The 25,727-nt window shown below is 39.1% G+C and overlaps 1 protein-coding gene across 1 annotated transcript; it reads left to right on the top strand.

The window, feature by feature from the left end:
• Positions 1–12,047: 12,047 nt before the first annotated feature.
• LOC131928523 (trichohyalin) lies at positions 12,048–25,181 on the top strand. The gene is made up of 9 exons (XM_059284589.1): positions 12,048–12,405; positions 16,172–16,335; positions 17,861–18,075; positions 21,694–21,796; positions 22,917–23,009; positions 23,518–23,577; positions 23,901–23,960; positions 24,322–24,429; positions 24,849–25,181. The coding sequence occupies exons 1-9, from the start codon at positions 12,396–12,398 to the stop codon at positions 25,149–25,151; spliced, it is 1,116 nt and encodes a 371-aa protein (XP_059140572.1). The 5' UTR covers positions 12,048–12,395; the 3' UTR covers positions 25,152–25,181.
• Positions 25,182–25,727: the final 546 nt, after the last annotated feature.

Consider the following 25,727-nt stretch of genomic DNA (forward strand, 5'->3'; position numbering starts at 1 on the left):
CGGGTTTTATAGGAGAGGCGTAGCGAGGGGGGCATATGTCCCCGGGTGCCGACCTTAGGGGGCGCCAAAGTGGGTTAAAAAATTTGCGAGGGGGGGGGGGGGGTGGTGGAAATCGAAAGTTTTAGGGCGGGGGGGGGGGGGGGGGAAGGGGTGCAAATCGAAAGTTTGAGGGGGGGTGCAAATCACCGGAAAGGGCGCGATTTGGCGCTACGGGCTAGACTGTGAGCAATATGCCTGTATGATTGCATTTAAATTATGTTATGAGTGTTGTGTTTGTTTTTTCTTTTTTTTTTTTTTTTTTTTTTACGTTCGTTTGTGTTGTGTTTAGTTTTGTTCTGTTCCCAAGTTGGTACATTTAAAAAAGATTTACCGTGGCGGAGCACGGGATGCAGCTAGTATTATTATAATTAAACTTGATTTTTACCACTATCAACGTTTTACTGTAAAGTATTGTATATTAGATTTTTTTTCCAGTATCTAGGCCCCTACGTTTTACTGTAAAGTATTAAACTTGGTTTTATCACTACAGGCGTAGCGATGGGGGGGGGGGGGGGGGGGGCAGGGGGGGGGGCAGGGGGGGGACGTATGTCCCCGGGCGCCGACCTTATGGGGGCGCCAAAATGGGTTGTAAAAATCAATAAAATGTCAATTTAGCTGCATTTTTGCAGTTTGAGAGGGGGGGGGGGTGCACATCGAAAAGTTAAGGGGGCGCCAAATTGAAAGTTTGTCCCCGGGCGCAGGGAAGGTTCGCTACGCCTCTGTACCACTATAAACGTTTTACTTTAAAATATTGTATATCTTATTTTTGCCACTATATACGTTTTACACTAGTCTAAAGTATTAAACTTTATTTTTATCACTATAAACGTTTTACTGTAAAATATTATATTTGATTTTTCTATTATGTACGTTTTACTGTTGTTCGTTGACCCTTAGTCGAAAGCTATATTTTACTATTCTATAATATATATGGCATTTTATTTTTATACATGTATTAATAACCTTGTCATTGATCTTTTATACCACAGTAACCCCCCCCCCCCCTTTTTTTTTGCCTCAGTTTGCCTTGCATGTTCGCTTTAGCATTACGGTTTTCATCATCGGCTTGTGAGGACTGATACAGATTTATGCAGTAGTAAAACTCATTTCTTACTTGTAGCCTACTTTCATTCATTTAATATGGTTTACTTATGCATAGATCTAATACTAAACGTCTAATTACAATTTTTTATTTAAACCTGAAAAGGCAAATGTGTAATTTAAAGGTAATTCAATTATTTTTTTTACGGCGTGGTGGGTTGGGGGTTGGGTTATATGTAGATTTGGGATTTAAGAAAAATAATATAAATACTATTGGAGGCCTGAATTAAATGTTGAGTACAGTGAGACACATCAAATCAAACATTGTTCCTTTTCAAACATCTATATCTACAGAAGCCCCCCAACAATTGTTTTCCAAACATTTTTTTTTTAACTTTTATTTTTCAAATATAAATAAGTACATCAACATGTACAAGTGTGTGTGTGTATGCGTTAGTCTGTAACATAATTCAAAACAATTACAAAAATTATCATTACATGAACAAATGGTTTGTCGATCAACAATTCAAATGAAGGTAATTAGAAAAACAGAAATATAAAGATCGTATTTAATCACAATAGTCTTAAATGTTTGTACAGATTTGTTAGGATTTTGTTACAATATAAAACAGAGTGAGAAATTAATTGGATTTTTTTTTTCACTTCCGACATGTAATTTACAGCGTCTGTTTGCCTTGCATGTTTGCTTTAATATTACCGTTTTCACCATCGGCTTGTGATGACTGATACAGATTTACATTAGTAATACTTCTTTCCTTACATTACATGTAGCCTACTTTAATTTATTTAAGATGGTTTACTTAAATATAGATGTAATACAAAATTAGAAATATTAACAATGTGTATTAAAATGTATTTTGAAACAATCGAATTCATGTGTTCGTTATATTTGATGACCATACTGACATTATTCTATATTTAAAGTGTTTTGCTTTTAATTAGAATTTTTAAAACATTAATATGTGTATACAACAAAAATCAAATTTTGTCACATTTATAAAAATTATTTTAATTACCTATCAAAAAGTAATTTAAAAATACAATAATCTATATTATTTATTTTGTTATACCCTTTTTTTACATTTCTGTTGAATTCAGCTATTTTGTTTTGAATTGTCTCTCTTGGAAAACGTATTTGTTTTTACAAGTTTTTCATTATTTGCTTTCTCTGTCGTGCATCTGTCTGTCGCCCGTCATACATCGAAACTTGGGATCTAAATTTCGACGAATTCTACCTGATTGATTTATTTTAAACTTAGTACGTGGGTCAAAACTCGATGACAATACAAAGTGACAGCTAATTTGAATTAATTGGATGCTTGATCAATTTTTTAGAAGAATTTATTAGTCTCTTATATCACGGGTCCGCAGACGCATGCGGCCTCTTTTGATGTCAATGTGCGGGTCTCCATTTCCATGCGCAAATATCAATAATTATATTATTTCCTTTTCAAAACTCATAAAATTATTATACTGTAAAGAAAAAATAAATATTTAGCAAAAACAGGATAAAAACACTCATCGGAGAACAGAGGAATTCGGTGAGGCAGAAAGTATACGGACAGCTGTCAGCCGCTTGGGCACCAGACCCAGCCCCACAGTCGTTCAATGGACAGCCCCGTGACAACAATTCAATGCTTGCCACAGTCCGTGCCGCCTTTTTCGAATATCGTTAAACTGGGAATGTTATTTTATTCAGAATGCATTCCTCTACATGTCCGTATGCATTAATTTGACCTGAATGACGTAGTATCTTAGTTATTAGTTTTCTACCGTTGGGCCGGTGGGGTACGAGTTTACCATGCGTTCAGTGGGGTGGAAGATAAACCTGGTGAGAACCATAGGACAGAAGCTACCTATACACTGTTATCAAACCGATATTTAAACCAGTTAGTCGAAGTTTGTCGTGTTAAGGGCTGCCGGACTATGGGAGACACCTCCTGAGCCAGTGGTGACCGTAAAAAACAAGTTATTGGCTTCTAAAGTGGTTTAGGATATTACTATAGTTATATATTATTTGATTACTAACTTTATCATAGCAGAGCTAGCTAAAGCAGTTGTTGTGGGAAACATTTGTATGTTTTTATACGAATCAATATTAGTTCATATTTAATGCTATTTATTTTAAATCATAAATCAAAGTTACCTAATTCTTATCAAATATCAAAATATTGAAAAAAAAGTTAGTGGCTCTTTAAAAACTGGGAGATATTGTAAATTGTAACTTTTGGCTGTTCCGTCTCAAAAGGTTGCCGACCCCTGTCCTATATACATTACTAATTTTATAGCCTATTAAAAACACACATTAATTGCGTTCATTTATTGCGCAATTCTTTTTACTATTGCAATTATCTATATATATATAATTCTCTTCTGGGAGACGCTAGAAAACAAACTGTAAACGCGCTCCCTACCATCCCCACCCCTACATGGTCTTAGTGAGCTGTGGTTCACGCTATATTTACCTTCGTGGAGTCGGGTTTAGTGACGGGGCAGATAATTTAGTTTGAAACGATTTTAAACGTTGGGGGGGGGGGGGAGGGGAGGAAAGGGGGGGGGGTATGGTCTTTTAACGAGCTACTTATAGTGTTTTAAAGAAATATTTTCAGTGTCAGCATTGGTACTGTCGAATTCACAAATCATGAATTACTGAAAAGTAGAAAAAACAACAACTAAATAGCGGCGTATGTTATGCCGCGGGCCGGCTCGTGTTGTTTAAAACTTTAGGTATTGTAAAACTTTTTTTTTTTAAACTATATACCGCTGAGTCAGAGTTGGGTAAAAATTGAGCTACAATATTTGCCACAAACCCATTTAGAGAGACAGACATTGCGAACTATGCAAAAGTTTAAAAGCTAGAAACAAAAGATGTAAAAATAAATAAATAAATAAAGTAGAGATAATTGTCAATTCTTTTACTCCAGATAGGAAATAACACAGTTACGTCCCTTACCAGCTATACAAGAGAAATATAAAGAAGGGGTAATAACTCTGATGTGATTGTGATATAGACACCCACACACCAAATTTGGCATGCTAAAATCACAGCATGGGTGGGTGTTGCTGTTTGTGTGTGTGTGTGTGTGTGTGTGGTGGGGAGGGGGGGGGGTCTCACGTTCCACTAATTATCGGTGTGTATTTACTTTCCATCGATTTATAAGAGGGGGTAAGTATAGGTCGATATATGCCAATCACTGCTTCAATTCGTTTGATGAAATAGTTTACAATTACGCTTTGAGACGCTCTAGATCTTGCTGTTTGTTTTTATTTTATTTGCGTTAAGCATCTTGTACCGTCTAGCGGTAAAGAGCTAAACTGCTAACCCGAAAGTCTCGAGTTCGAATCCGGGTTTAAGTCAGTAAAACGTCCCTGAGTCCATCCAGCTCTGATGGGTGCATAACTCACGTTAGGGAAAATAAACGCGAGCTGGGGCATAGTGTTTACCACATTATCCCTTCATACGCCGAGGTCACTGAAACATATAAACTCTACTTCATCTGCCCCATGTGTCTTGGGAACGAACGGGAATAAGATGATGATCCTGTATGGTTTTTTTTGTTACAATGCTTAGAGTCTATACTTAAGATTCGTGTTTGGATTGAGAAAGGGCGTTAAGTGTTAAGATTATGCTAAGTATAAAATAGCTTCAGTGAGTATATTTTGGCGTAAGTAAATGCACCATAAATAAGTACCGGTGACTATAACGAGAAGCGGGGGGGGGGGGGGGGGGGGGGGGGTTGGCGGACTGCATCGGGTGACACCATTGGGGGGGGGGGGGTGACACCAAGAAAAAAAATGCAGGATATAGAGTAAATAGTTTTTTTGCCAGTTCAACGAATGATTAATCAGAGTTAAAAATTAATCTAAATACATATTGATGATTCCGACAAGGGGGGGGGGGGGGAGGTGACACTGTGAGGTAAACATGCAAACTATAGAGAAACCCAATGTTACACCCAGCTGTATTAACAACCGACTATAGATAAACATCACTAGTATTAAATGTGAACAATTTAAAGCTTTTACGGGGGGAGGGGGATGAAAACAACGGCACAATTTACAGGGGGAAAAAAGAGGGTGAAACCATTAGGAACTGCACCGAGTGACGCCCGACCTAGCGACGACACTGACTAAAACCCATACACAAATCAATCTTTATATTGGTTTGTTAATCATCTCCAACCTAGAACTGTTATGATCTGGACTGGTCTTTATGTTCGTGGTATCGTTCTCAACGATCACCAAAAATGTATAACTCTTTTATCAACAGTGTAATCGAATACCTGGGTTTAGCTAAACCTGACGCTAGTTGAGGGTTAGCTGGGTTTTTAATGACACGTCTGCCGCGACACCCAACAATGTCGTATTCATTGTCCGCCCAACACCTGCGTGCATCAGTTATCTGCCCTTAGCCCGCGAATTTACCAGACGACACAATGACTTCTTTTGGCCAGGCTTTGACGGATTTAATCCCCTAACTATTATAACTCGCAATCTTGGCGTTTTTGGCTCAATGCTTCTAAACCGACGATTAAACGACAGGGGATACAGTTAAGGGGTTGTAAACCTACCCATGGTGCGAAAAAATGTGCGTCTGTGTGCAGCTATCAAACATACCTTACAATATGGCTGCATACAGAACCAGTGGCGTAGCCAGGATCGTCTCAAGGGGGGGGGGGTTTCCAATTTTTACCCGGGAACAAACTTTCGATTTGCACCCCCCCCCCCCACCTCAAACTATCGATTTACACCCCCCCCCCCACCTCAAACTTTCGATTTGCACCCCCCCTCAACTTTCGATTTGCACCCCCCCTCATACTTTAATATATATATATATACCGAGGGGTTTATGGGGTGGGGGGTTTTGACCCCCTAACCCCCCCCCCCCCCCCGCCTACGCCACTGTACAGAACCTTCCAAACCAAAGTTTGTTTTATGTAGAATAGCTTTTATTCGCCTTTGTCCAAAATCAGTTAACCGCGAAGAACTGATTTTGTTTGACAAAAAAAAAACGTGGAACTGAATCTAGATGTTAGCAAAAGGTATTTCGACTGGCAGGCTTTGATTTACCCATTTATTTTGTCGTAAATTTCAGGGAGGTAAACATTGCATGCTGGTTTTTTTTACGCTACAGCAATAGGTCCCATGCGTCAAGATATGTGTTTAAATGTTTAATTTCATTCTTCACTGCATCAATAGACATCCAGAAAAAAAAAAACTGGATTTATTTGCTGGGGGTAAAATATGCAACTGACCGTAATTAAATTTTGATTCGATCTTTATGCCACCTATGAACATTTCTATCCGATTCTTGTCTATACATATTTTGCCAAACTAGTTTCATTACCACGAGCCGACCTGCGGCGTATCATACGCCGCTATTTAGTTGTTTTATTTTCTACTTTTCAGTAATTCATAACTTGTGAATTCGACAGTACCACTGCTGTCACTAAAAATATTTGCTTTAAAACACTATCAGTAAGTCGTTAAGGACGATAACCCCCTCCCCCCTCCTTTCCCCCAACCCCTAACCCCACCCCCCCCCCCCCCCCCCCCGTGAAAGCAGCCTCCTCTTAGCTACCTCCCCTAAGTTTAAAATCGTTTCAAACTAAATTATCTGCCCCTAATAGCCGTCACTAAACCGGGATCTACGATTATAAATATTTAGCGTGAACCACAGCTCACCAGACTTCCTAGAGAGGGGACTGCATGGGCGCGCTTACAGCTTGTTTTCTAACGTCTCCAAGAAGAGAATTATATATATACGAGCCGACCCCGCGGCATATCATATGCCGCTATTTGTTTTAGTTGTTTTATTTTCTACTTTTCAGTAATTCATAATTTGTGAATTCGAGCAGTACCAATGCTGGCCACTGAAAATATTTGCTTTTAAAACACTATCTAAACACTATCAGTAGGTCGTTAAGAACGATACTGCCCCCACCCTCCTTTCCCACAAACCCCTACCCCCACCCCCCCTTTCCACAACCCCTACCCAACCCCTACCCTACCCCCCCCCCCCCCCCCATGAAAGCAGCCTCCTCTTAGTTACCTCCCCTAAGTCAAAATCGTTTCAAACTAAATTATCTGCCCCTAATAGCCGTCACTAAACCCTCCCCCCCACCCCCCCCCCCCTCCCCCATGAAAGCAGCCTCCTCTTAGTTACCTCCCCTAAGTTCAAAATCGTTTCAAACTAAATTATCTGCCCCTAATAGCCTAATCTACGAATGTAAACATTTAGCGTGAACACAGCTCACCAGATCATGTAGGGGTGGGGGTGGGTAGGGAGCGCGCTTGCAGCTTGTTTTCTAACGACTCCCAGAAGAGAATTATAAATAAATATATATAGATAAACGCCCAGTGTCTAAACCCGGAGGTCCCCAGTTTGAACCCTCAGGCAGATGAGGCTAGTTAGCAGGGGAGAGCAACCCCATCGAGGAGAGACAACTCCGAAAAACAAACAGGAGTAGAGCCCATTAGGCGATAGGATTACCAACTATATTTCCTTACGGCAGCTCCTGCGGCACTACTGGTTTTAATTTGTAAAGGTAACGTCCTGTCCCTTGGGTCAATCAGTTGTGTGGAGAGAAGTGGGGGGGGGGGGGGGTTGATACATGGCCAACATCTGTTCTACTCATCTTAACGCCTAGGCTCTGTGCTTGAATTCTAATGCGTAATCTTGTTATAATGGCCATATAAGGCTATGGGGCTTTAGCGCGTATGGATTATGGTTTGAAGCGATATTTGTGGGATAATGGGATGGTAATTGCATGAGGGTGGTGATAAGTTGGGTGGTGATTGGATAAGGTGGTGATTGGTTGAGGTGGTGATTGGATAAGGTGGTGATTGGTTGGATGGTGATTGGATGAGGTGGTGATTTATTGAGGTGGTGATTGGTTGAGGTGGTGATTGGTTGAGGTGGTGATTGGTTGAGGTGGTGATTGGTTGAGGTGGTGATTGGTTGAGGTGGTGATTGGTTGAGGTGGTGATTGGATGAGGTGGTGATTGGTTAAGGTGGTGATTGGTTGGGTGGTGATTGGTTGAGGAGGTGATAGGTTGAGGTGGTGATTGGTTGAGGTGGTGGTTGGTTGGGTGGTGATTGGATGAGGTGGTGATTCGTTGGATGGTGATTGGATGAGGTGGTGATTTAATTGAGGTGGTGATTGGTTGAGGTGGTGATTGGTTGAGGTGGTGATTGGTTGAGGTGGTGATTGGTTGAGGTGGTGATTGGTTGAGGTGGTGATTGGTTGAGGTGGTGATTGGATGAGGTGGTGATTGGTTAAGGTGGTGATTGGTTGGGTGGTGATTGGTTGAGGAGGTGATAGGTTGAGGTGGTGATTGGTTGAGGTGGTGATTGGTTGGGTGGTGATTGGTTGGGTGGTGATTGGTTAGAGGTGGTGATTGGATGACGTGGTGATTGGATGACGTGGTGATTGGTTGGGTGGTGATGGTTGAAGGTGGTGATTGGTTGAGGTGGTGATTGGTTGGGTGGTGATTGGTTGAGGAGGTGATAGGTTGAGGTGGTGATTGGTTGAGGTGGTGATTGGGTTGAGGTGGTGATTGGTTGAGGTGGTGATAAGTTGGGTGGTGATTGGATGAGGTAATGATTGGATGAGGTGGTGATTGGTTGAGGTGGTGATTGGATGAGGTGGTGATTGGATGATGTAGGTGATAAGTTGGGTAGGGTGATTGGATGATGTGGTGATTGGATGAGGTGGTGATTGGTTGAGGTGGTGATTGGTTGGATGGTGATTGGATGAGGAGGTGATTTGGTTGAGGTGGGTGATTGGTGCAGGTGGTGACCCGATTGAAGAGGTGACTAGTGACTGGTGTCTTGCTCAGGTAGTGAATTGTGACTATTGGAAGTAGTGAATGGTGACTGTAAAGGAATTGAGTGGAACAGGTGATAAATGGTGACGGGAGGAGGTGGTGAATGGTGACCTGAAAGTAATGACTGGTGACTTGGGAGTACTGAATTGTGATTGGTTGACGGTACTGAATGGTGCCTGGTGGAAGTACTTAATGGTGACTTGTAAGTACTGAATGGTGACTATGGGAGTACTGAATGGTGTCTGGTGGAAGTACTTAATGGTGACTTGGAGGTACTGACATGGTGACTTGGGAGTACTGAAATGGTGTCTGGTGGAAGTACATAATGGAGACTTGGAGGTACTGAATGGTGACTTGGGAGTACTGAATGGTGTCTGGTGGAAGTACTTAATAGTGGCTTGGGAGTACTGAATGGTGACTTGAAAGTAATGAATGGTGACTTGGGAGTACTGAATGGTGACTTGGGAGTACTGAATGGTTGATTTGGGATCACTGAAGGGTGACTAATTTGCGGTAGTGAATTTAAACCTATGCTTACGTCATATGTTTGCAAACTTCACATAGTTACCGGACCGGCCTGCACAATAAAACCTCACTCGCAACTTGCGCACTCAACTAATGTCACTACACCCGACACCGCCAAATGAAAGAGGAGGCAACCATTTTATTTTCGCCACCATCCAGACGTCCATAATCTGCCATTGGTTCGCGAGGCTAAATTAATTGCGATTTTTAATCCCTGGAACCATAACTGGGCGAATCTGCTTGATCGATTATCGATTCCCGGTCAATTCCCATTCATCGATCAAGCTCGGAGCGTTAATAAGGGGATTAGAGATTGATAGATACACTTGTTTGAAGAAGCAACGGGACTTAATCCTGGAATAGAATTTAGTTGTATAGAGGTAGCAGCCAGCTTTAAAAATCGCGGATACTGTTTAAATTGTGGGGTTTTGTTTATTCCCGTTTATTTCAAGCCCCCATAGTCAAGTGATTTGCATTGGAGGGAATATTTTAAGCTGTGTTATTCAAAGACATGTCAGGCTAGCCACCGTATTTTACACGTCTGGTCACGTGGTGTCTGAGTTCATTGAATACAGGAGTCACGTCTGCTGACTCGCGTCACGACTCTGTTGGCTGACTCTGACTTAAAAGAGCTGCATAACCTCTATCTTCTGGTTCGAGTCATGCTCTGACGCATGCCTACTTTAATTAAAACTTTACTCTTATATTGTTACGTCCACCGCCCCCCCCCCCCTCCCAAAGCACGTATACCGCCCCCCGAACAAATAGAATTTATATAGAAAATATATACTTTTTCTAGTGTCTGCCCCTCCGGAAATTTTAGCCCCCCCCCCCCCCCCCCCCAGAAAAGAAGTCTGAAAGAAAAGCTGGTTAGGTAATAATTTTTTTTATTTGAGTCTCATAACAGTACTAGCTCAACTATATATATATATATATATATATATATATATATATATATATATATATATATTTCATCAACGTCATACTCTAAATTAAAAACTTGAAATAAACTAACAAAAACAAATTATTTCCAAATTTTGCCATTCCAAGTTTTCTATTTTCTTCATTTTAAAACAACGCCTGTTTTTTTAATTTTAAACTAATATCAATGGCTCAAAGTGATTATTTTAAAATATAGTAACATAATATCCTTGTGCATCAAATAGAAAGGCCCAAGTTCCATTCCTGAATTTCAGACAGTAGGACGTTGAGTCTACCCAGCTCTAAACAGTACCTGGCTCTAGTCGGAAAGCACAGAAAGCTGAGCAAAGATTTACCCGTATAAGCCTTTCATTTCCGCATGTAATCAAAACACATGGACTCTGCTTCATCTGCAAAAGAACAGTTATAAACATTGAACATTGGTTTTGGAAGTTTACATTACTCTTGTCTTTTTCAGCTTCGTGTAGGCCAGTAGACCAATGTTTGGGCAACCAGTCTTTAATCAATAGAATGCCTAAATTGATAACCTTGTCTTAATTAAAGGTCAGCCTCAATCAAATTCTGAACCTAGTAGCAGCACACCATTGTTCTCAAATCCAATTAAAATAGCATGTCTGCAAATAGGAATTATACTGGCACACAAAAATTAAAACAATTATACAGTGGGTAACTATTGTTTGTATACATTTAATTTGTCTAGCTCCAATCGTTAGTGTCGCAAAAAAGGGAAGGGTAGGGGGGGATCTTACATAAACGACTTTTGTGGAAGGGACGCAGGGTCGGCGCTACCTATAAGGCGAAACTAGGCGGTCGCCTAGGGCGCTGTCCGTAGGGGGGCGCCAAAATGGGTTGGAAAATCAAATTGAAAGTTTGAGGGGGGTGCAAATCGAAAGTTTGAAGGGGGCGCCGGGAAAGGTTGCTACGCCTCTGATAATACGGGGGCACGAAAAAAATTGCGGGGGGGGGGGGCGCTTTTAGTAAGTTTTGCCCAGTGCGATAAATAACCTGGCGCCGGCACTGAAGGGTCGGTTCAAATTTTCGTGACGGGTGGAGGGGGGGGGGGCGCCTTTAAAAAGTGTAAAGAAGCATTAATCTGTATTTATTAAATTAAAAAATAAAATTATTTGTTATTATAATAACGACTGTATTGTAATGTGAGGGGGGGGGCAGCTTTTGTGACGACATGTGACGTTAAAGGGTAAAACACTCAACTAAAAAAGCCTGACGTCATTAATAATTGACACCCCCCCCCCCCCCCTCGCCATCTCAAAAAATGATTAATAAAATGCTATTATCCAATAGCATACGACTACCCTTGCCAAATACACTGCCGTATCTACTCTATTGTGACCCCCACCCCTCTCCTTTTTTTTTTATTTAAAAAAAAAATTGTATATCAAATTAATCCAAGGCATGCGCATTATTGAAAAAATTCTAGAAAAAAAAATACTTTAATAAGAATACCAGACAGACAACTATGTTTTCAATTATTAGCATATGTTAAAAAAGTTTTTTGTTTTAAAACTGCTTGACAACAAGAGCAATAACTCGCGTGTGTTCCCCCGCTATGCCTGCGTTATAGTTACACAATCCACGTAAAAAAGAAACCCCAAATTCGTATGTTGTGTCTATTCGCCCGTCAACGTCACGCCAACCGGTGTCATTTCTATTGGTCCGAGTTTATAAGCACGGGCTATGGAACATACGATCAGCCCCGCGTAAGAAAAACTGTGATTGTCTTCTTGTCAACCAGAACAATTTTCAAACTGCATGTCAAATAATTTTTGAGTTGGTCGTAAATTTCACAGGAGGATACCTTATGTTTACTTAAACTTCCGTCGGTTTTAATTCGAGTTGAATATTCAATAGTTGAATCTGACTTCGTGTGTGTTCTGAGCTACGGGCTAATCTATTCATTTTTTGTTCCTCTTTATTTGCTTAGAGAGTGAGAGAAAAGTTGTTCTGAGGAATTCTGGGACTCTTTTTGTGTTTATAAAATGGGTGAAGGTGAGTAATAGAATGATTAGAAATAGAAATAGAAGCAAAGCTACTCCCGTCTTCAGCAAGATCGTTGAAGTATTTTAGGTGGATAGAGTATAGAGCTGCTTTAAGACAATACAATACATTCATTTTTTGTTAGCATGTTTTTTTTTACTATGTTTGTTTCTTTTTCGGTAAATTAATTTTAGCGACACATATGCTAATATTTAACAATTAGTTTATTTTTAACTTACAGTATTTTAATTTGCGTAAGGTTGTTTTTCTTTTTGCAATTTTTTTTTAATTGCAAATTTACGTGTGTTTTTTTTTTTTTTAAGTAGAATGTGATACATAATTAATATAACTTTTATGTAACTAAAATTTACGTACCAACATTCCGTTTTTAAACTGCTACGTAAAAAAATTGGTGAGTTTTACAGTGTTATAATTCGAAATGAATTTTTTTTAAAAATAGGGCCGCGTGCATATAGATCATACATCTAGTGCTAACAATCGATATAGAAGAATAATAAAAATCATTTTTAAATACCATGTATACAGTGGCGTAGCGAGGTCGGGTGTCACCCGGTGCGGCACTTAATGGTGTCACCCCTCAGAGGCGTAGCGACCCTTCCCGGGGACAACTTTCAATTTTCGATTTGCACCCCCAACCCTCAACTTTCGATTTGCACCTCTTAAAAGACTCGACTTAGTCACTTAATTAAGTGGAATTATAATTTTTCTCTATATATTTGCTATTTTTTTGCCTTAGTGTCACCCCCCCTAAATGGTGTCACCGGTGCGGTCCGCACCCCCCCCCCCCTTCGCTACGCCACTGCATGTGTGTGTCAATTTTTATTTCGACTATGTATAAAATCTGTAATGCAGTGTGGCTGCCCTCATCCCCCCCCCCCCCAAACCACTCACCCCGCCCCCCCCCCCCTCAACTATGCCTCTGCACGAGATTCGTTGAGGCTTTAATCCCATCCATTTGTCACATCGTCTACACAGGGGAAATATATTTTTACGTGCACTTCGTAACCCGTTACCCATTGGTTAAACGAATTACTTCAGTCTGAAGCAAAACAAATTTTAAACTGCTACTGAAGCAAAACAAAATTTTAAACTGCTACATCTACTCGAAGGTTATGGTTCGCATTGATTACCCCCCTTGGTCTGAAACCGCAATATGGACACACTGCGTCACACATGAGCTGCGATTGTGTGCTCCACAATGGCTAATCACTCAACTGACGAGATTAATTAATTAACACGTTGCTGATGATTGTCAGCTAGTGTTCGTGTGACAAAGTCTGTGTCTGTAATATGAACACTTGGGTTATAATGTTATGAATGGGTTTCAGGTTGCGACCGTTAAATGTTGATATAGCTTGTGCAAATGTTGTTAATCATTAATAATAATTAAATCTCAACAATATATTTTGGTACTTAGGAAATTTATTGTCTATATACATTGTATTTTGTTCGGGAGGGGTTGGGCTGTAGACGTTATTCTGTGACCTCGGCATATAAAGGATTAGTATGGTCAGCACCATGCCCAGCCGCCTTTATTTTCGCTTAAGTGAGTTGGATACCCATTAAGGTTGGATGGATCTAAAACTTTTGGGTTAGTAGTCAAACGCTCTACCTCTGGGTCACGCCTTCCTTCAAATAATTACCAAGTTTATAGAATATTTAGTCTTTAATATAATGATTTAATTATCACGATATTAGGGATGTTTTAATCGTTTATAATGTTGGGACCCAATTGTAGGTTTGTTGGACGCTTTGTTATCAATTTTGTAGGTTGCCATTATTTTACATGATGAGTTACTTTCTATATATGTGCTTGCTGATTCTTTTCTAAATAAAGCTAGACTCTAATGCACGTTTAAACGTGAGGGCTACGTTTTAAATCTATTTAAAACTATTCATCTTTTTGTTGGTGCCCAAGAAGTGTTTCTTCCAGACATCTCTTTGTGGGGGGGGGGGGGGGGGGTTGGAGGGGGTGGAGAGACCTCGGCATATGAAGGGATAGTTTGGTCAGCAAAATGCTCATCTGCCAACATGAGTAGGGTACCCGTCAAGGCTCTACCGCTAGGCCACACCGTTCCCCGAATAAAAACCAAATTGATACATTTGTTAACTTGGCCTATTGATCGTTGGTGCGATACCTCAGTCTCAAACCTGCAACGAATCTTAAATCTTAACTCATTGCCTTTAGTATCGTTATTTGCGATACTACCTCTACAAAGTATCTATTTATGTAGTATGTAGGTGCGCTCTTCGATAAGATCCGAATCAATGCTACATTTATGGTTAAATTCCGGGATTAAAAGCAACTATAACCTACCCATTGTTGTTTTCCAAATAAATATTGATACTATTGATATCAGCTAATGCCATGAGCTGGATAAGTCAAGGCACCAGTGTAGAAGTAGTGTGAAGATCTAGAGTAGAATGTGCTTTGTACGGTAACAATAGAAAGTTTCTTTGTAATCTTTACGAGATCGCCTTATCATTAAAAACAGATTGGTAGTGTAGTCAAACATGTTTTATCTACTAGAAAAGACTTACGGAATATTAAATGGGGCTATTGAAAGCAGGAGACGATCAACTGTTTTATTTGAGATCGGGATTTTCTTATCTTTTTACCGTTGGGGTCATAGGTGCACAGGGGCTGGGATATTAAAAGATTAAGAAACCGACGACACAGAAGAGTAGCGAACTATTAATGTTGCGTCCTTTCCTCCCAATTTATATATAGTTTATCAAGTTGGCAAAAAGCCCCTCCTCCCCTCCCTTCCGCCCCACCCCACCCCCCCCCCCCCCCAACTTAAGTTTGAAAAAGTTTGAATGCGAATTTTACCAATCTGCTATTATAGTGATTGGTAAAATGCGCACCCAACCTTTCCAACTGCTATTATGGTGGGTATTTTTATTTTTATTTTGGTGTCAAACAATTAATGCAGAAAACAGATAAAACCGTCTGTAAAGCCAAGTATTCTATTTTTCTAAATTTAGACTGTATAATTCAGTGACGCAGCTCAGATTGAGCTTTTTTATTTTTTTTACCCCGTTTGTGGCCCCCGCCCGGGTCGGCCTCCCCACCCGCCCTCCCCTAGCTACACCTCTGGCAGGACAATGTCTTGGGGTAGTCCCCTTTTCCCAATCCACATCCACTCGTAGGCTATATAATATGTATATAATCCATTTTAAAAGATTTTTCATCTTCCTTTCTCTCTTCAAATTCATAAAGAAAAGCAGGCTGAAATCGGAGTCAAGCACCTTTAGGCGCAGAACGAGTTGACACGTAATACTTAACATCCTCCAACACTAAAATTCAGAACGAAGAAGAAGATTATAGGGGGGGGGGGGGGTTATCCATAAATGACTTCACGCTTTTTTTGCCTCAAAATTGCAGTTGAATTTTTTTTAATACGATATTTTTCCAAAATCTTGTCTGAACTCTGTCAACGGAGTAGTTTAATCAATTCCTATTACAATTTATTAAAACAGTTTACTAAAACGCGAAATAACGTCTAAAATTCGTTTTCTAACATTGCTTTTTTAAATTATGCAAATATGTGACGTCACACTATCTGAACCCCCCCCCCCCCCTCCCCTCATCACACACCGTCACAAAAAAAACCTTCCCACCTACGAGTGTGACGTCATTTATGGACGACCCCTAGTTAAAAAAAATCCATATTATCTTTGTTTTAAGTGCATACATGAAAGCTTGTTTATTACCAATGTTTTTTAATGTATTTAATTATCCATTCTCTTCCAGTCTCGCACATAGAACTCCTGGCACTACCCAGGCGCCAGAAAATTTTCGCCAAGACGTTTCTCCCTGCCGGGGACACGCTGCCAGTGTGGGCCAGGGTATCGCTGGACACCAAGCTTCCCGTGCCTCCCAGCCCCAGGGGTAGCTTCACGTTGTACACCAATAAAGTAAGTGTCACGTCATTCTTTGTTATGGGTGCGGGTACATTCGGGTAAATTTTTTTGTCAGTTGTATGCGGCTATAAAAGACGTCACACCTAGGCGTCACACATAGGCAGTTCTTCTTTCTTCTTCTTCGTTCTTAATTGAGAATATGGTGCAGGATTTAGACAACAAGTCCAACTTCGTGAACGAACCTAGGCAGTGTTTCTTTCCGACTTTTTTCTCCGAGGGGGGGCACTTGAAATTTTCGGGGGCGGGGGGGGGGGGGCGGTAGACTTTCTTCGGGAAGGGGGGGGGGGGGCGGACACTGTTAAAAGTATATATTTTCTATATAAATTATATACATTTCATTTTGTTCGGGGGGGGGGGGGCGGTAGAATTTTTTGGAGGGGGGGGGGGGCGAAGAGATGCCTGGAAGAAACTCTGGACTTGTGACTGCCGTGGTTGTACCTCCCGTGATTTCTTACTTAATATTTTAACCCCTTCAAACTTACTATGGGACTGAGTGGCCTAGCGGTAGAGAGCTGAACGGCTAACCCATAAGTCTCGAGTTCGAATCCGCTCTGATGGGTACCTAACTCACGTTAGGGAAAGTAGAGGCTGGTGTGCACAGAAACAGGGTTGAAAAAGAAAGTGGTCGTAAAATAAGGATTCACATGTATAACGTAACTTAATGGGAGTCAGCGTCCTAAATGTATGATTTGCGATGGCAAGTTGATAAATTCTAGTCTAGCACCAGCAAAACTTTTTTTTTTCAACACAATTTTTCTATTTTCTATTTACCATCAGATCGGTGAACCCAAGTACCAAGTATAAATCCTTTTTTACTTTCTCGTATATACGAAGTATAGAGAAAGTCTAGTACACGTGCAAAAAACAATCGAGATTTTTACAAATCTCGACGTTTTACACCTCCCTAATACGGAAAAACATAATTTTGCAATCTTGTCCGTATGTCTGTGTGTCTGTGTGTGTGTGTGTGTGTGTGTGTGTGTGTGTGTGTGTGTGTGTAAACACGATAACTTGAGTACCGTTACAGCTAGGTTGATGAAATTTTATATATAAGTATTTTATCAAAATCGTAGATCCGTATCAACTTTTGAGCGATTTCCGATAACCGGAAGTGGTACTTTTTCTACTTTGAATTTTTCAAAAGCCTATAACTTGAGTACTATTTCAGATAGATAAATGAAATTTCACACGTAAGTAAAAGATCTAATTCTCTACCTTCTATCAAATTTTGAGTAATTTCCGGGGACCGGAAGTACTAATTTACGCTATTTTTGATTTCTCAAAAAAACGCATGTAAATTTATAAAGTAGGCCTACTAATAATATTGCACACTATTATGCACATTTTGTTTTGGCGTTCGCTTGGTGCGCAATTCTTTTTTCTATGAGATCCTATTCTATTTTTAGAAGTTTAAGTAATTAAAAAGCATGTCTATATTTCAAGTTATATAAGAATATTCGAGAAAGTTTAGGGGAGATCACTCCCGGTTTATTTAACACAATTTTCTTTTTGCCATCAGATCGGTGAACCCAAGTACAAATCCTTCCAGCACTACGACTTCGACTTAAGCAACCCCCAGGGTCGGGAAGCGCCCGGGGGCTACGACTCACTGACAGACCCGTCCCTCAAGTTCTACTTCAACTCCCCCAAGACGAGGCGACACCTGGTGGACAACGGTCTAGTGACCGACAATGGGGAAATCAAATGCAGCGTTAAGGAATTCAATGAATACAGGTAGGCCGGCTTGTTGTTTGAGGGGAGGAAGTGGTTCATATTTAAAAACCTTCATGGGTCGTAATTTTACCAAATAGTTCATGCATTGTTGCTTTACGATTATTTCCCTTTTTAAAAAAAAAATCTTACCATTGTGCAATCGAACAAGAATTTGTTATCTAGGCAAGTCCGAATTAAATTGATGATAATAAAGAAAATGCCTATGGTCAGAAACGTAGCGAGGGGGGGGGGCGGGGGTGCTGACCGCACCGGGTGACACCATTTAGGGGGATGACACCAAGGCAAAAAATAGTAAAATATATAGAGAAAAACTTGAGGGGGGGGTGCAAATCGAAAGTTTGAGGGGGGGGGGGGGGGGGGTGCAAATGGAAAATTTGAAAGTTTGTCCCCGGGAAGGGTCGCTACGCTCTGGGAGTGACACCATTACGTGCCGCGCCGGGTGACACCCGACCTCGCTACGCCACTGCCTATGGCCACTATTCAGTGATGTAGGCAGGGGTGTTAGGGGGTTATAGAGCTCTCTCCTTCTAGTGTTTCTTTTAGACATTTTTCTCCGGGGGAGGGAGGGGGAGCACTTGCAACTTTCCGAGGGATTGGACGGGAGGAGGGCGGACACTGGTTGAAGTCAAAACTTGAAGTATCTATTTTGTATATAAGTTCAATTTTGTTCGAGGGGGAGCGTGCATCGAGAGGAGTCTCGGTGCCCCCAGAGGCGTAGCGACCCTTCCCGGCGCCCGGGGACAAACTTTTCGATTTGCACCACCCCCCCCCCCCCCTCAAACTTTCGATTTGCACCCCTCTCAACCTTTCAATTTATTTTTCCAACCCATTTCGGCGCCCCCTAAGGTCGGCCCCCGGGGACATATGCCACCCCCGCCCACCCCCCCCCCCCCCCCCCCCCCTCGCTACGCTACTGGTGCCCCCCCCCCCCCCTCAGGCCGGCGCTACCTAGAAGGCGAACTAGGCTGTCGCCTAGGGCGCCATCCCTAGGGGGCGCAAAAAGGTTTAATAGCTATTATCAAAAAGTACCTAATAATCAATAACTTTGATTATCTTTTATAAACTACAGATGGTAATATACAAAGGAGAAGCGATCTATTTCGTCGCCCAGGACGAACTATCAATTTTGCACCCTCCCCCACCCCAAAATTCTATATAGGCCTATATTTATTCGCGATGTCACTTCCCTTATTTAGAAAGGTCGGGGCGCTTTTTACCAGTCACTTTGCCTTTTTATGTTGGTGTCACATAATTGATGTAGAAAACGATATGTTCGTAATTTAAATTTCGAACATTCCAAACGGTTATCTAATTTTAATGTTGATTTAGAGATCGCTCCAGCGCATGACGGGACGTTCCAAAACACGTGCAATTTTGGTTTTTAATAGGGCTTGTAAGTCTCGTTTTCTCTTACTTTGAATTAGAAATCTGTCCTGGTGTATAGGGATGTTCAAAATATTGTACTTGTTTGGTAAGTTTTGATGAATCGTTTAGATATGGGAGTAACGGCGGAAAGCTGTTGCTGATAAGGTTTCGTAGGTATAAAGTATCGAAGTGTTAAAGTGTCGTATTTTTTATACGAACACACTACAAAGAGATCTTTAGTTTTTTTTTAGGAATCTAAATTACCACTCTTAAAGTTTTAATATATAATATTATATAGGCTATAATTTATAACTAACCGTAAACTTTGTTGTTTTTTTTTTAATTATAATTTTTTTTAGATTTTATCGATAATTACAGCAATGTCTTAAACAGTTAACCGTATTTGAATTTTAGTTTGGAAATTCAATTTTTTTTTAAATTTAATTTAATTTATTTGTTTTCATTTATCTGATCTATTAAAAATATTTTGTAAGAAAAAGTAGTATTTTACTATGTTTTCACAGAGCCGAGAAAATGCAGTTCAATGTATGTCATCAAAATTGAAATAGAAGTATGTTATAATAAAGCTAGCGTATTTAGACTTTCAAACAAAACCTACAGTTAAGTAGTCAATCAGTAAAATATATTCTTTTGACAGTGTTACATAACTAATATAAAAGATTTATTATAATTATTATGTAATGAAATTTAGATCGTTTTCTTGTATTTTTCAAGAATGTCTTAGTTACACTAGGTTAATTTAGCTACTCTTGTGAAAGTTATTTCCCCTAAATAGAATTTTAGTATTTGAATTTCCAAATGGGAGAGAATTCGTTCCTTAACTTTACATTCATTTCAAATTCCTGCACCTTATGTCTAAAGCTTACTTATAAATACAACTTTAAGTTAGCATTTGCTATTGCAAAAATTATATATAGCAGAAGTTTTAAACAAAATAGTTTGGTAGGTTTTTTTAAGCATTATCATGTAGAAAAACAATCACATTAGCAGCCGTTGTAGATTGCAATACTTAATGTTAGTAGATATACATTATGAGATAGTGCAATAAATGCGTATAAAATCGTCTTAGTCGCAAATTAATCATCTAATTAATTATGTGCTTTTTTCATATTTTTCGCCCTCTCCTAAAGGATTCATATGTAACAATTGTATGCTGGAATCTATAACATTTACAAACTTTTATTTTTCAAAAACAAAAAAATCGTTACATAATCACATAATGCAGACATTTTACAATTATAACTAAAGACAGTCAAGCTTAAAACAGGTAAGTTTCTGGAACTCATCAAGGGAGGTCTGCAAAGAGCCCAACACTAGAAAAACTATGCTTTTTTTTTCAGACTTTTTTCCCCCCGGGAGAGGGGGGTGGGGATTTTCTAAAAAAAAAGGGGGGGGGGGTCATTGTCGTAAAGTACAAAGTAGTCTCGTGGACTTTGCAACAATTTCAATAGAATATGATTATGCTTGCAAACTGGAATCGAATGAATTAGTATAAACTTTTACGACGAAAGAGGCAAGTAAAATTTGAGTTTCATGTCTACTTATAATAAATTAGTATATCACTTTTAATTAATTATTTTCTTTTACATATGTTTTAGTAATTAATTTGTGTGAAAGGGGGCGTTTTGAAAAGTTTTGCCTAGGGCGCTAAATAACCTGGCACCGGCACTGCCCATCCTCCCCCCCCCCCCCTCCTACCACAAAAGATGCCTGAAAAAAATGCATTTATACTAGTAAGGGCTGAGGCGTAGCTCGGGAGGGGGGAACGGGTTGGGCGGCCACAATGGGTGGGGTGGCCGCAATGCATGGGGATACCGCCGAAGGCGCCATATGGAGTAGAAAAAAAATAAGAAAAAGCACATCCTGATCTGCATTAGTTAATGATACACAGTCGAAGTTAAGAAAATAGACTACTGCTTCGCTCTGCTGAACGGGTTTAGCTGTTTTCTACATCACTTTTTTTACATTACGTTAAAATATTTTTTAAGGACAGTTACAGGTAAAAGGCGCCAACAACCTTTCCAAATGGAAGGGGGGGTGCTTTTTCTTCACCGTGAAAATTTATAAATAAATGCGAAAGGGGGGCGCAAAATCGACAGTTAGCCCAGGGCGCCGGAAAGGATTGCTACGCCTCTGAATAAGGGTGGGTTAGTGTGATAGGGTTTAATAATGGTGTGTTAGAGTTGGGACCTGAGATTTATGCTATTTCATTTGCCTGGTTTTTATCCTCAGGGAGTACATCCGGTATCGCAGTGTGACGGAGTTCTCGCTGCTGAAGAAACAAGAAAAGAGGATTGAGGAGGAAAACACCAACAGATTTTTCTTGGAATGGCCGGTGAGTAGTCACGTGAGAGTGCGATTATATTTATGGGTGTACGTCAATGAGCTGGTCACCAAAAATATAGGCCTACTATTCCTGAATAGTTCGTTTATCCAATCTTGCCCAGATACATCCCGCTAAAATGTTATCCCCCGTCACCCAGAAAAAGATTAGGGGGTCATCCCCCCTTCCCCTCATTACAAACTGTCACAAAATGAGTTAATTACGGACCCCCCCCCCCCTACAAGTGTGACGTCATTTATGAACGACCCCTTAGTTAAAAATATAAAAATGAATAAAAAGGATATGGAAATTGCGTTACTGGTACTTTCAGTCGCGTAGCGAGGTCGGGTTACACTCGGTGCGGCACTTTGACTTAATGGTGTCACCCCTCAGAGGCGTAGTGACCCTTCCGGGGACAAACTTTCAAATTTTCGATTTGCACCCCCCCCCCCCCCAAACTTTTCATTTGCACCCCCTCCCCCCTCAAACTTTCGATTTGCACCCCCTCTCAAGTTTTTCTCTATATATTTTGCTATTTTTTGCCTTGGTGTCACCCCCCTAAATGGTGTCACCCGGTCTGCACCCCCCCCCCCCCTCGTTATGTCTCTGGGTACTTTTAGTCAGTGTTTAACCCAAATCCTAACCCAACCTTAACCAATGTAACCATAAGCAGATAATAAGTTGTTTTTGCGGCGTGCGTTTAAATATTCAAGTCTAGACATCAGAAATAGGTCAAGGTTGTGTTTGAATGCTGGCAAATCGTGGCGGAGTTTAACTTTTCACCAGTGAACAGTAGCGTAGCGAGTTGGGGGGCGGGGGGACATATGTCCCCGGGCGCCAACCTTAGGGGGTGCCAAAATGGGTTGGAAAAATAAATTGATAGGTTGAGGGGGGTGCAAATTGAAAGTTTGAGGGGGGTTGCAAAACAAGTTTGAGGGGGGTGCAAATCGAAATTTTGAGGGGGGGGTGCAAATCGAAAAGTTTGTCCCCGGGCGCCGGGAAGGGTCGCTACGCCTCTTTGCATATCTGGCCAATATTCGAAACCCTCTGTCTATCACAACAATAATTTTAGGCCTGTTTCTGCTTTTATTTTATTTTTTTTATTTTTTTAATAAATGTTTTTTTTTCCCAGAGCATCCACAAGAAAAAAAGAATGGAAAAAAAGGAAAGAATTCGGCAGTCGATGAGTGAGCCACCAAGAAAAGAAAGTGAAGACAGACTAGATGTAAGGTTTTTGTTCTCTTTGTTTAGGCCCATTTTGCCATTTTAATTTAAAGTAATATGATAGTTAAGAATGTATATTGTTAAATATTATTCATTTTCTCTCTGTTCTTGAACACATACAGAAGTCAAATAATTGTTTAGTTCTAGCCTATATAAATTGTTAATGTTATTAAAATACCAAAACTTAAACTCAAATGTGCAAAGACGTTTTCAGAAGAGACTAAACTCTTTAAAAAAATATTTTAACCTAATGAATTCATGTATAAAAACCAAGCTTTAATAATGGTTACCAATACTGGTACTAACCAAATATCACACCTTTAACAACAATGTAATTGTTGGTGATTGAGTTATCAGCTATCTGCTAAAAATAATTTTAAGGCAACATTTTTATGATATTTTTATCATTATAAAAAAAAAAGTGGTAGACAAATTAAAAAAACTTAAGAGTAAAAACTAAGCTGATTCAGTGATTGGTTGAGTTTTATAGTGTATTGATTTTTTTTCAGATGTACAGGTCAAACGATGAACTAAAAAACACAAAGAAAAAAGAGAAAAATAACCGAAAAGTAAGTGAAATAGTCTTTGTGTTTCCAGTGAGATTTTTTACCAAACTTAAAATGTTGCAAAAAGCAGACACTACCAAACAAATTTGGAAACAAAAGAAAACAAGTTGGATAAAAATAACCATTAATATCTAAATCAAATTATACTTGAAAAATCTTGTTTCCATAATTTGACTAGTTTGTATTAAAATAAATCATTCAACTAGTTACTTCATCCAATCAATATTGTATGTCTTATGTATCCAGTAAGCCAATGCAGATAGTTAATATGCAGCAAAAAAAATTCTGATCATAATTGTATCTTTTGATGACTTCACTCCACACAGAATGACCAGGATCAGAACACACAAGAGACCAACTCAGAGAAAGAATCTCAAAATGGCGCTGTAAGTTTGTTAATTATTGTAGCAGTTCTTTATTCTTTTTTTTTTTAACTGCTCATTTCTTATGAGTTACCTGTTATTTGTTTTTGTTGTTGTTTTATTTTCTCTGAATTTTCAAAATTGATTTTTTATTTACACCAAGAAATGAATTATTATGTTAGTCATTCATTTGATATTTTTGCAATAAAACAAATATTTTAAGAAAAACATAAGTGATTATTTATAATGTAGACATATTCAACTAATTCAAAACTAACATGTGCCAAAGATTTATTAAGTGAATATACAGATAAGAGATTCGTAGGCCATGTGAAAATATTTAAAGCTGTTTATTTTAATTTATTCATGTTTAAACTCACTGCAGGCGAATCAAAATTCTCCTTTGGTAGAAAAGATCAGACAGCGAGAATTGGAGCTGAACAGAAGATTGGAAGAACAAAGAAGAAAACGAATTGAAGAGCATGATAAAAAGGTATTAACTTCAACATTTATGTGTTGTTTTTATTCAATTTAAAAAAAAAAAATATTTATGGGCAACCTGTTTGTTTTTGTTTCGCCTTATTTATTGTATTTTGTCTTTATTGTGGATACATTATTTTTAAAAATGTATTTGACAGATAAAAATTCCCAAACTATGCCAAATTAACTGTGCTTTGGACATCTTCCCAAAATAAATACTTTTTTCATTTTTGTCATTGGGAAAAAACAAAATAAACCCTTTTTTTTGTTACATTTCTTGACTTCCTCTCCTCATGTAGCTTAACACAGGAAACAGTACCCCCTACCCCCAACAAGTGTGGAAATTCTATTATGTATGACCCTTAACATATTGGGTTAATTACTTATAAAACTTCAAACTTTCAGTAAGCTGTTTAACAAAAATTTTTGCAGGTGGAGGAGAGTTGGAAAGAAAGGCAACAACGACAACAGATGCTGCTCGATCACGAAGCTGAAATAGAGTCCAAGATGAAAGAGAAAAGGTCCAACCAGATCATGGACAGGGAGAAAACTCTGCAGCACCAGAGGAAAAAACAAGACGATAAGTTGCAGAAGATCAAGCAGGATCTAGATTCAAATAAGACAGGTCATAAAGGTCATAAGAATAATTCTCATTCTAAAGGTCAAGAAAAAGAAAAAAATAATAATCAGGAAGAAAAAGATCAAAGGCTGCATGTACCTGAGGAAGAGGCTTAACAGAGTAATTTATAGTCTATTTATTAATTAAAAAAATTCATTTTTTTGTTTTGTTCATTTATACCACTAACAGCTTTTTTAGATCTGTGTACACTTTTAAAAGTTGAAAAACATACATTAAATGTCATGCAGAGTAAAATATGAATAATGTACTGCCTACATTACTTAAGAAATATTTGTAAATTAAAATGTTTTGTAAATTTTTGTACATCATATTTTAAAATATAATGATTAGCTCAAGTTAACTGCTTTTTCAACATAAGTTGAAATTACTAGTACAGTAATTTTAAAAATTGACATTAGTGTAAATTCTCTATCTGAAAGAATATGATTTGCAATATAGATCTATACATCAATATAGATATATGCATTAATATTGACCTAGAGCTACACATAATTCACCTTTTTGGTTTAAATTTTGATATTTTCTTTTGCTGTGAATTTTACTTTACCTTTTTTGAAAACATAAATATTGATTGTGTAAGAGCTTCCAAGTGATTTATTTAATGTAAAGCTAAAACTAGTAGCCTACTAAACACTATAATAGTAATTAATGCAAGTAAAGTCTTCTGAAAA

Source organism: Physella acuta, unplaced genomic scaffold (genome assembly GCF_028476545.2).
Source record: "Physella acuta isolate Inbredline_101_S28 unplaced genomic scaffold, ASM2847654v3 ptg001513l, whole genome shotgun sequence".
In the NCBI taxonomy this organism is placed as follows: Eukaryota; Metazoa; Mollusca; class Gastropoda; family Physidae; genus Physella; species Physella acuta.

Bases quoted from the DNA above. Each gene is read 5' to 3' on its own strand.
- LOC131928523 (XM_059284589.1), top strand. The intron at 23,010-23,517 runs GTAAGGTTTTTG...ATTTTTTTTCAG, and splicing joins AAAGTGAAGACAGACTAGAT to ATGTACAGGTCAAACGATGA. The intron at 23,961-24,321 runs GTAAGTTTGTTA...AACTCACTGCAG, and splicing joins AAGAATCTCAAAATGGCGCT to GCGAATCAAAATTCTCCTTT.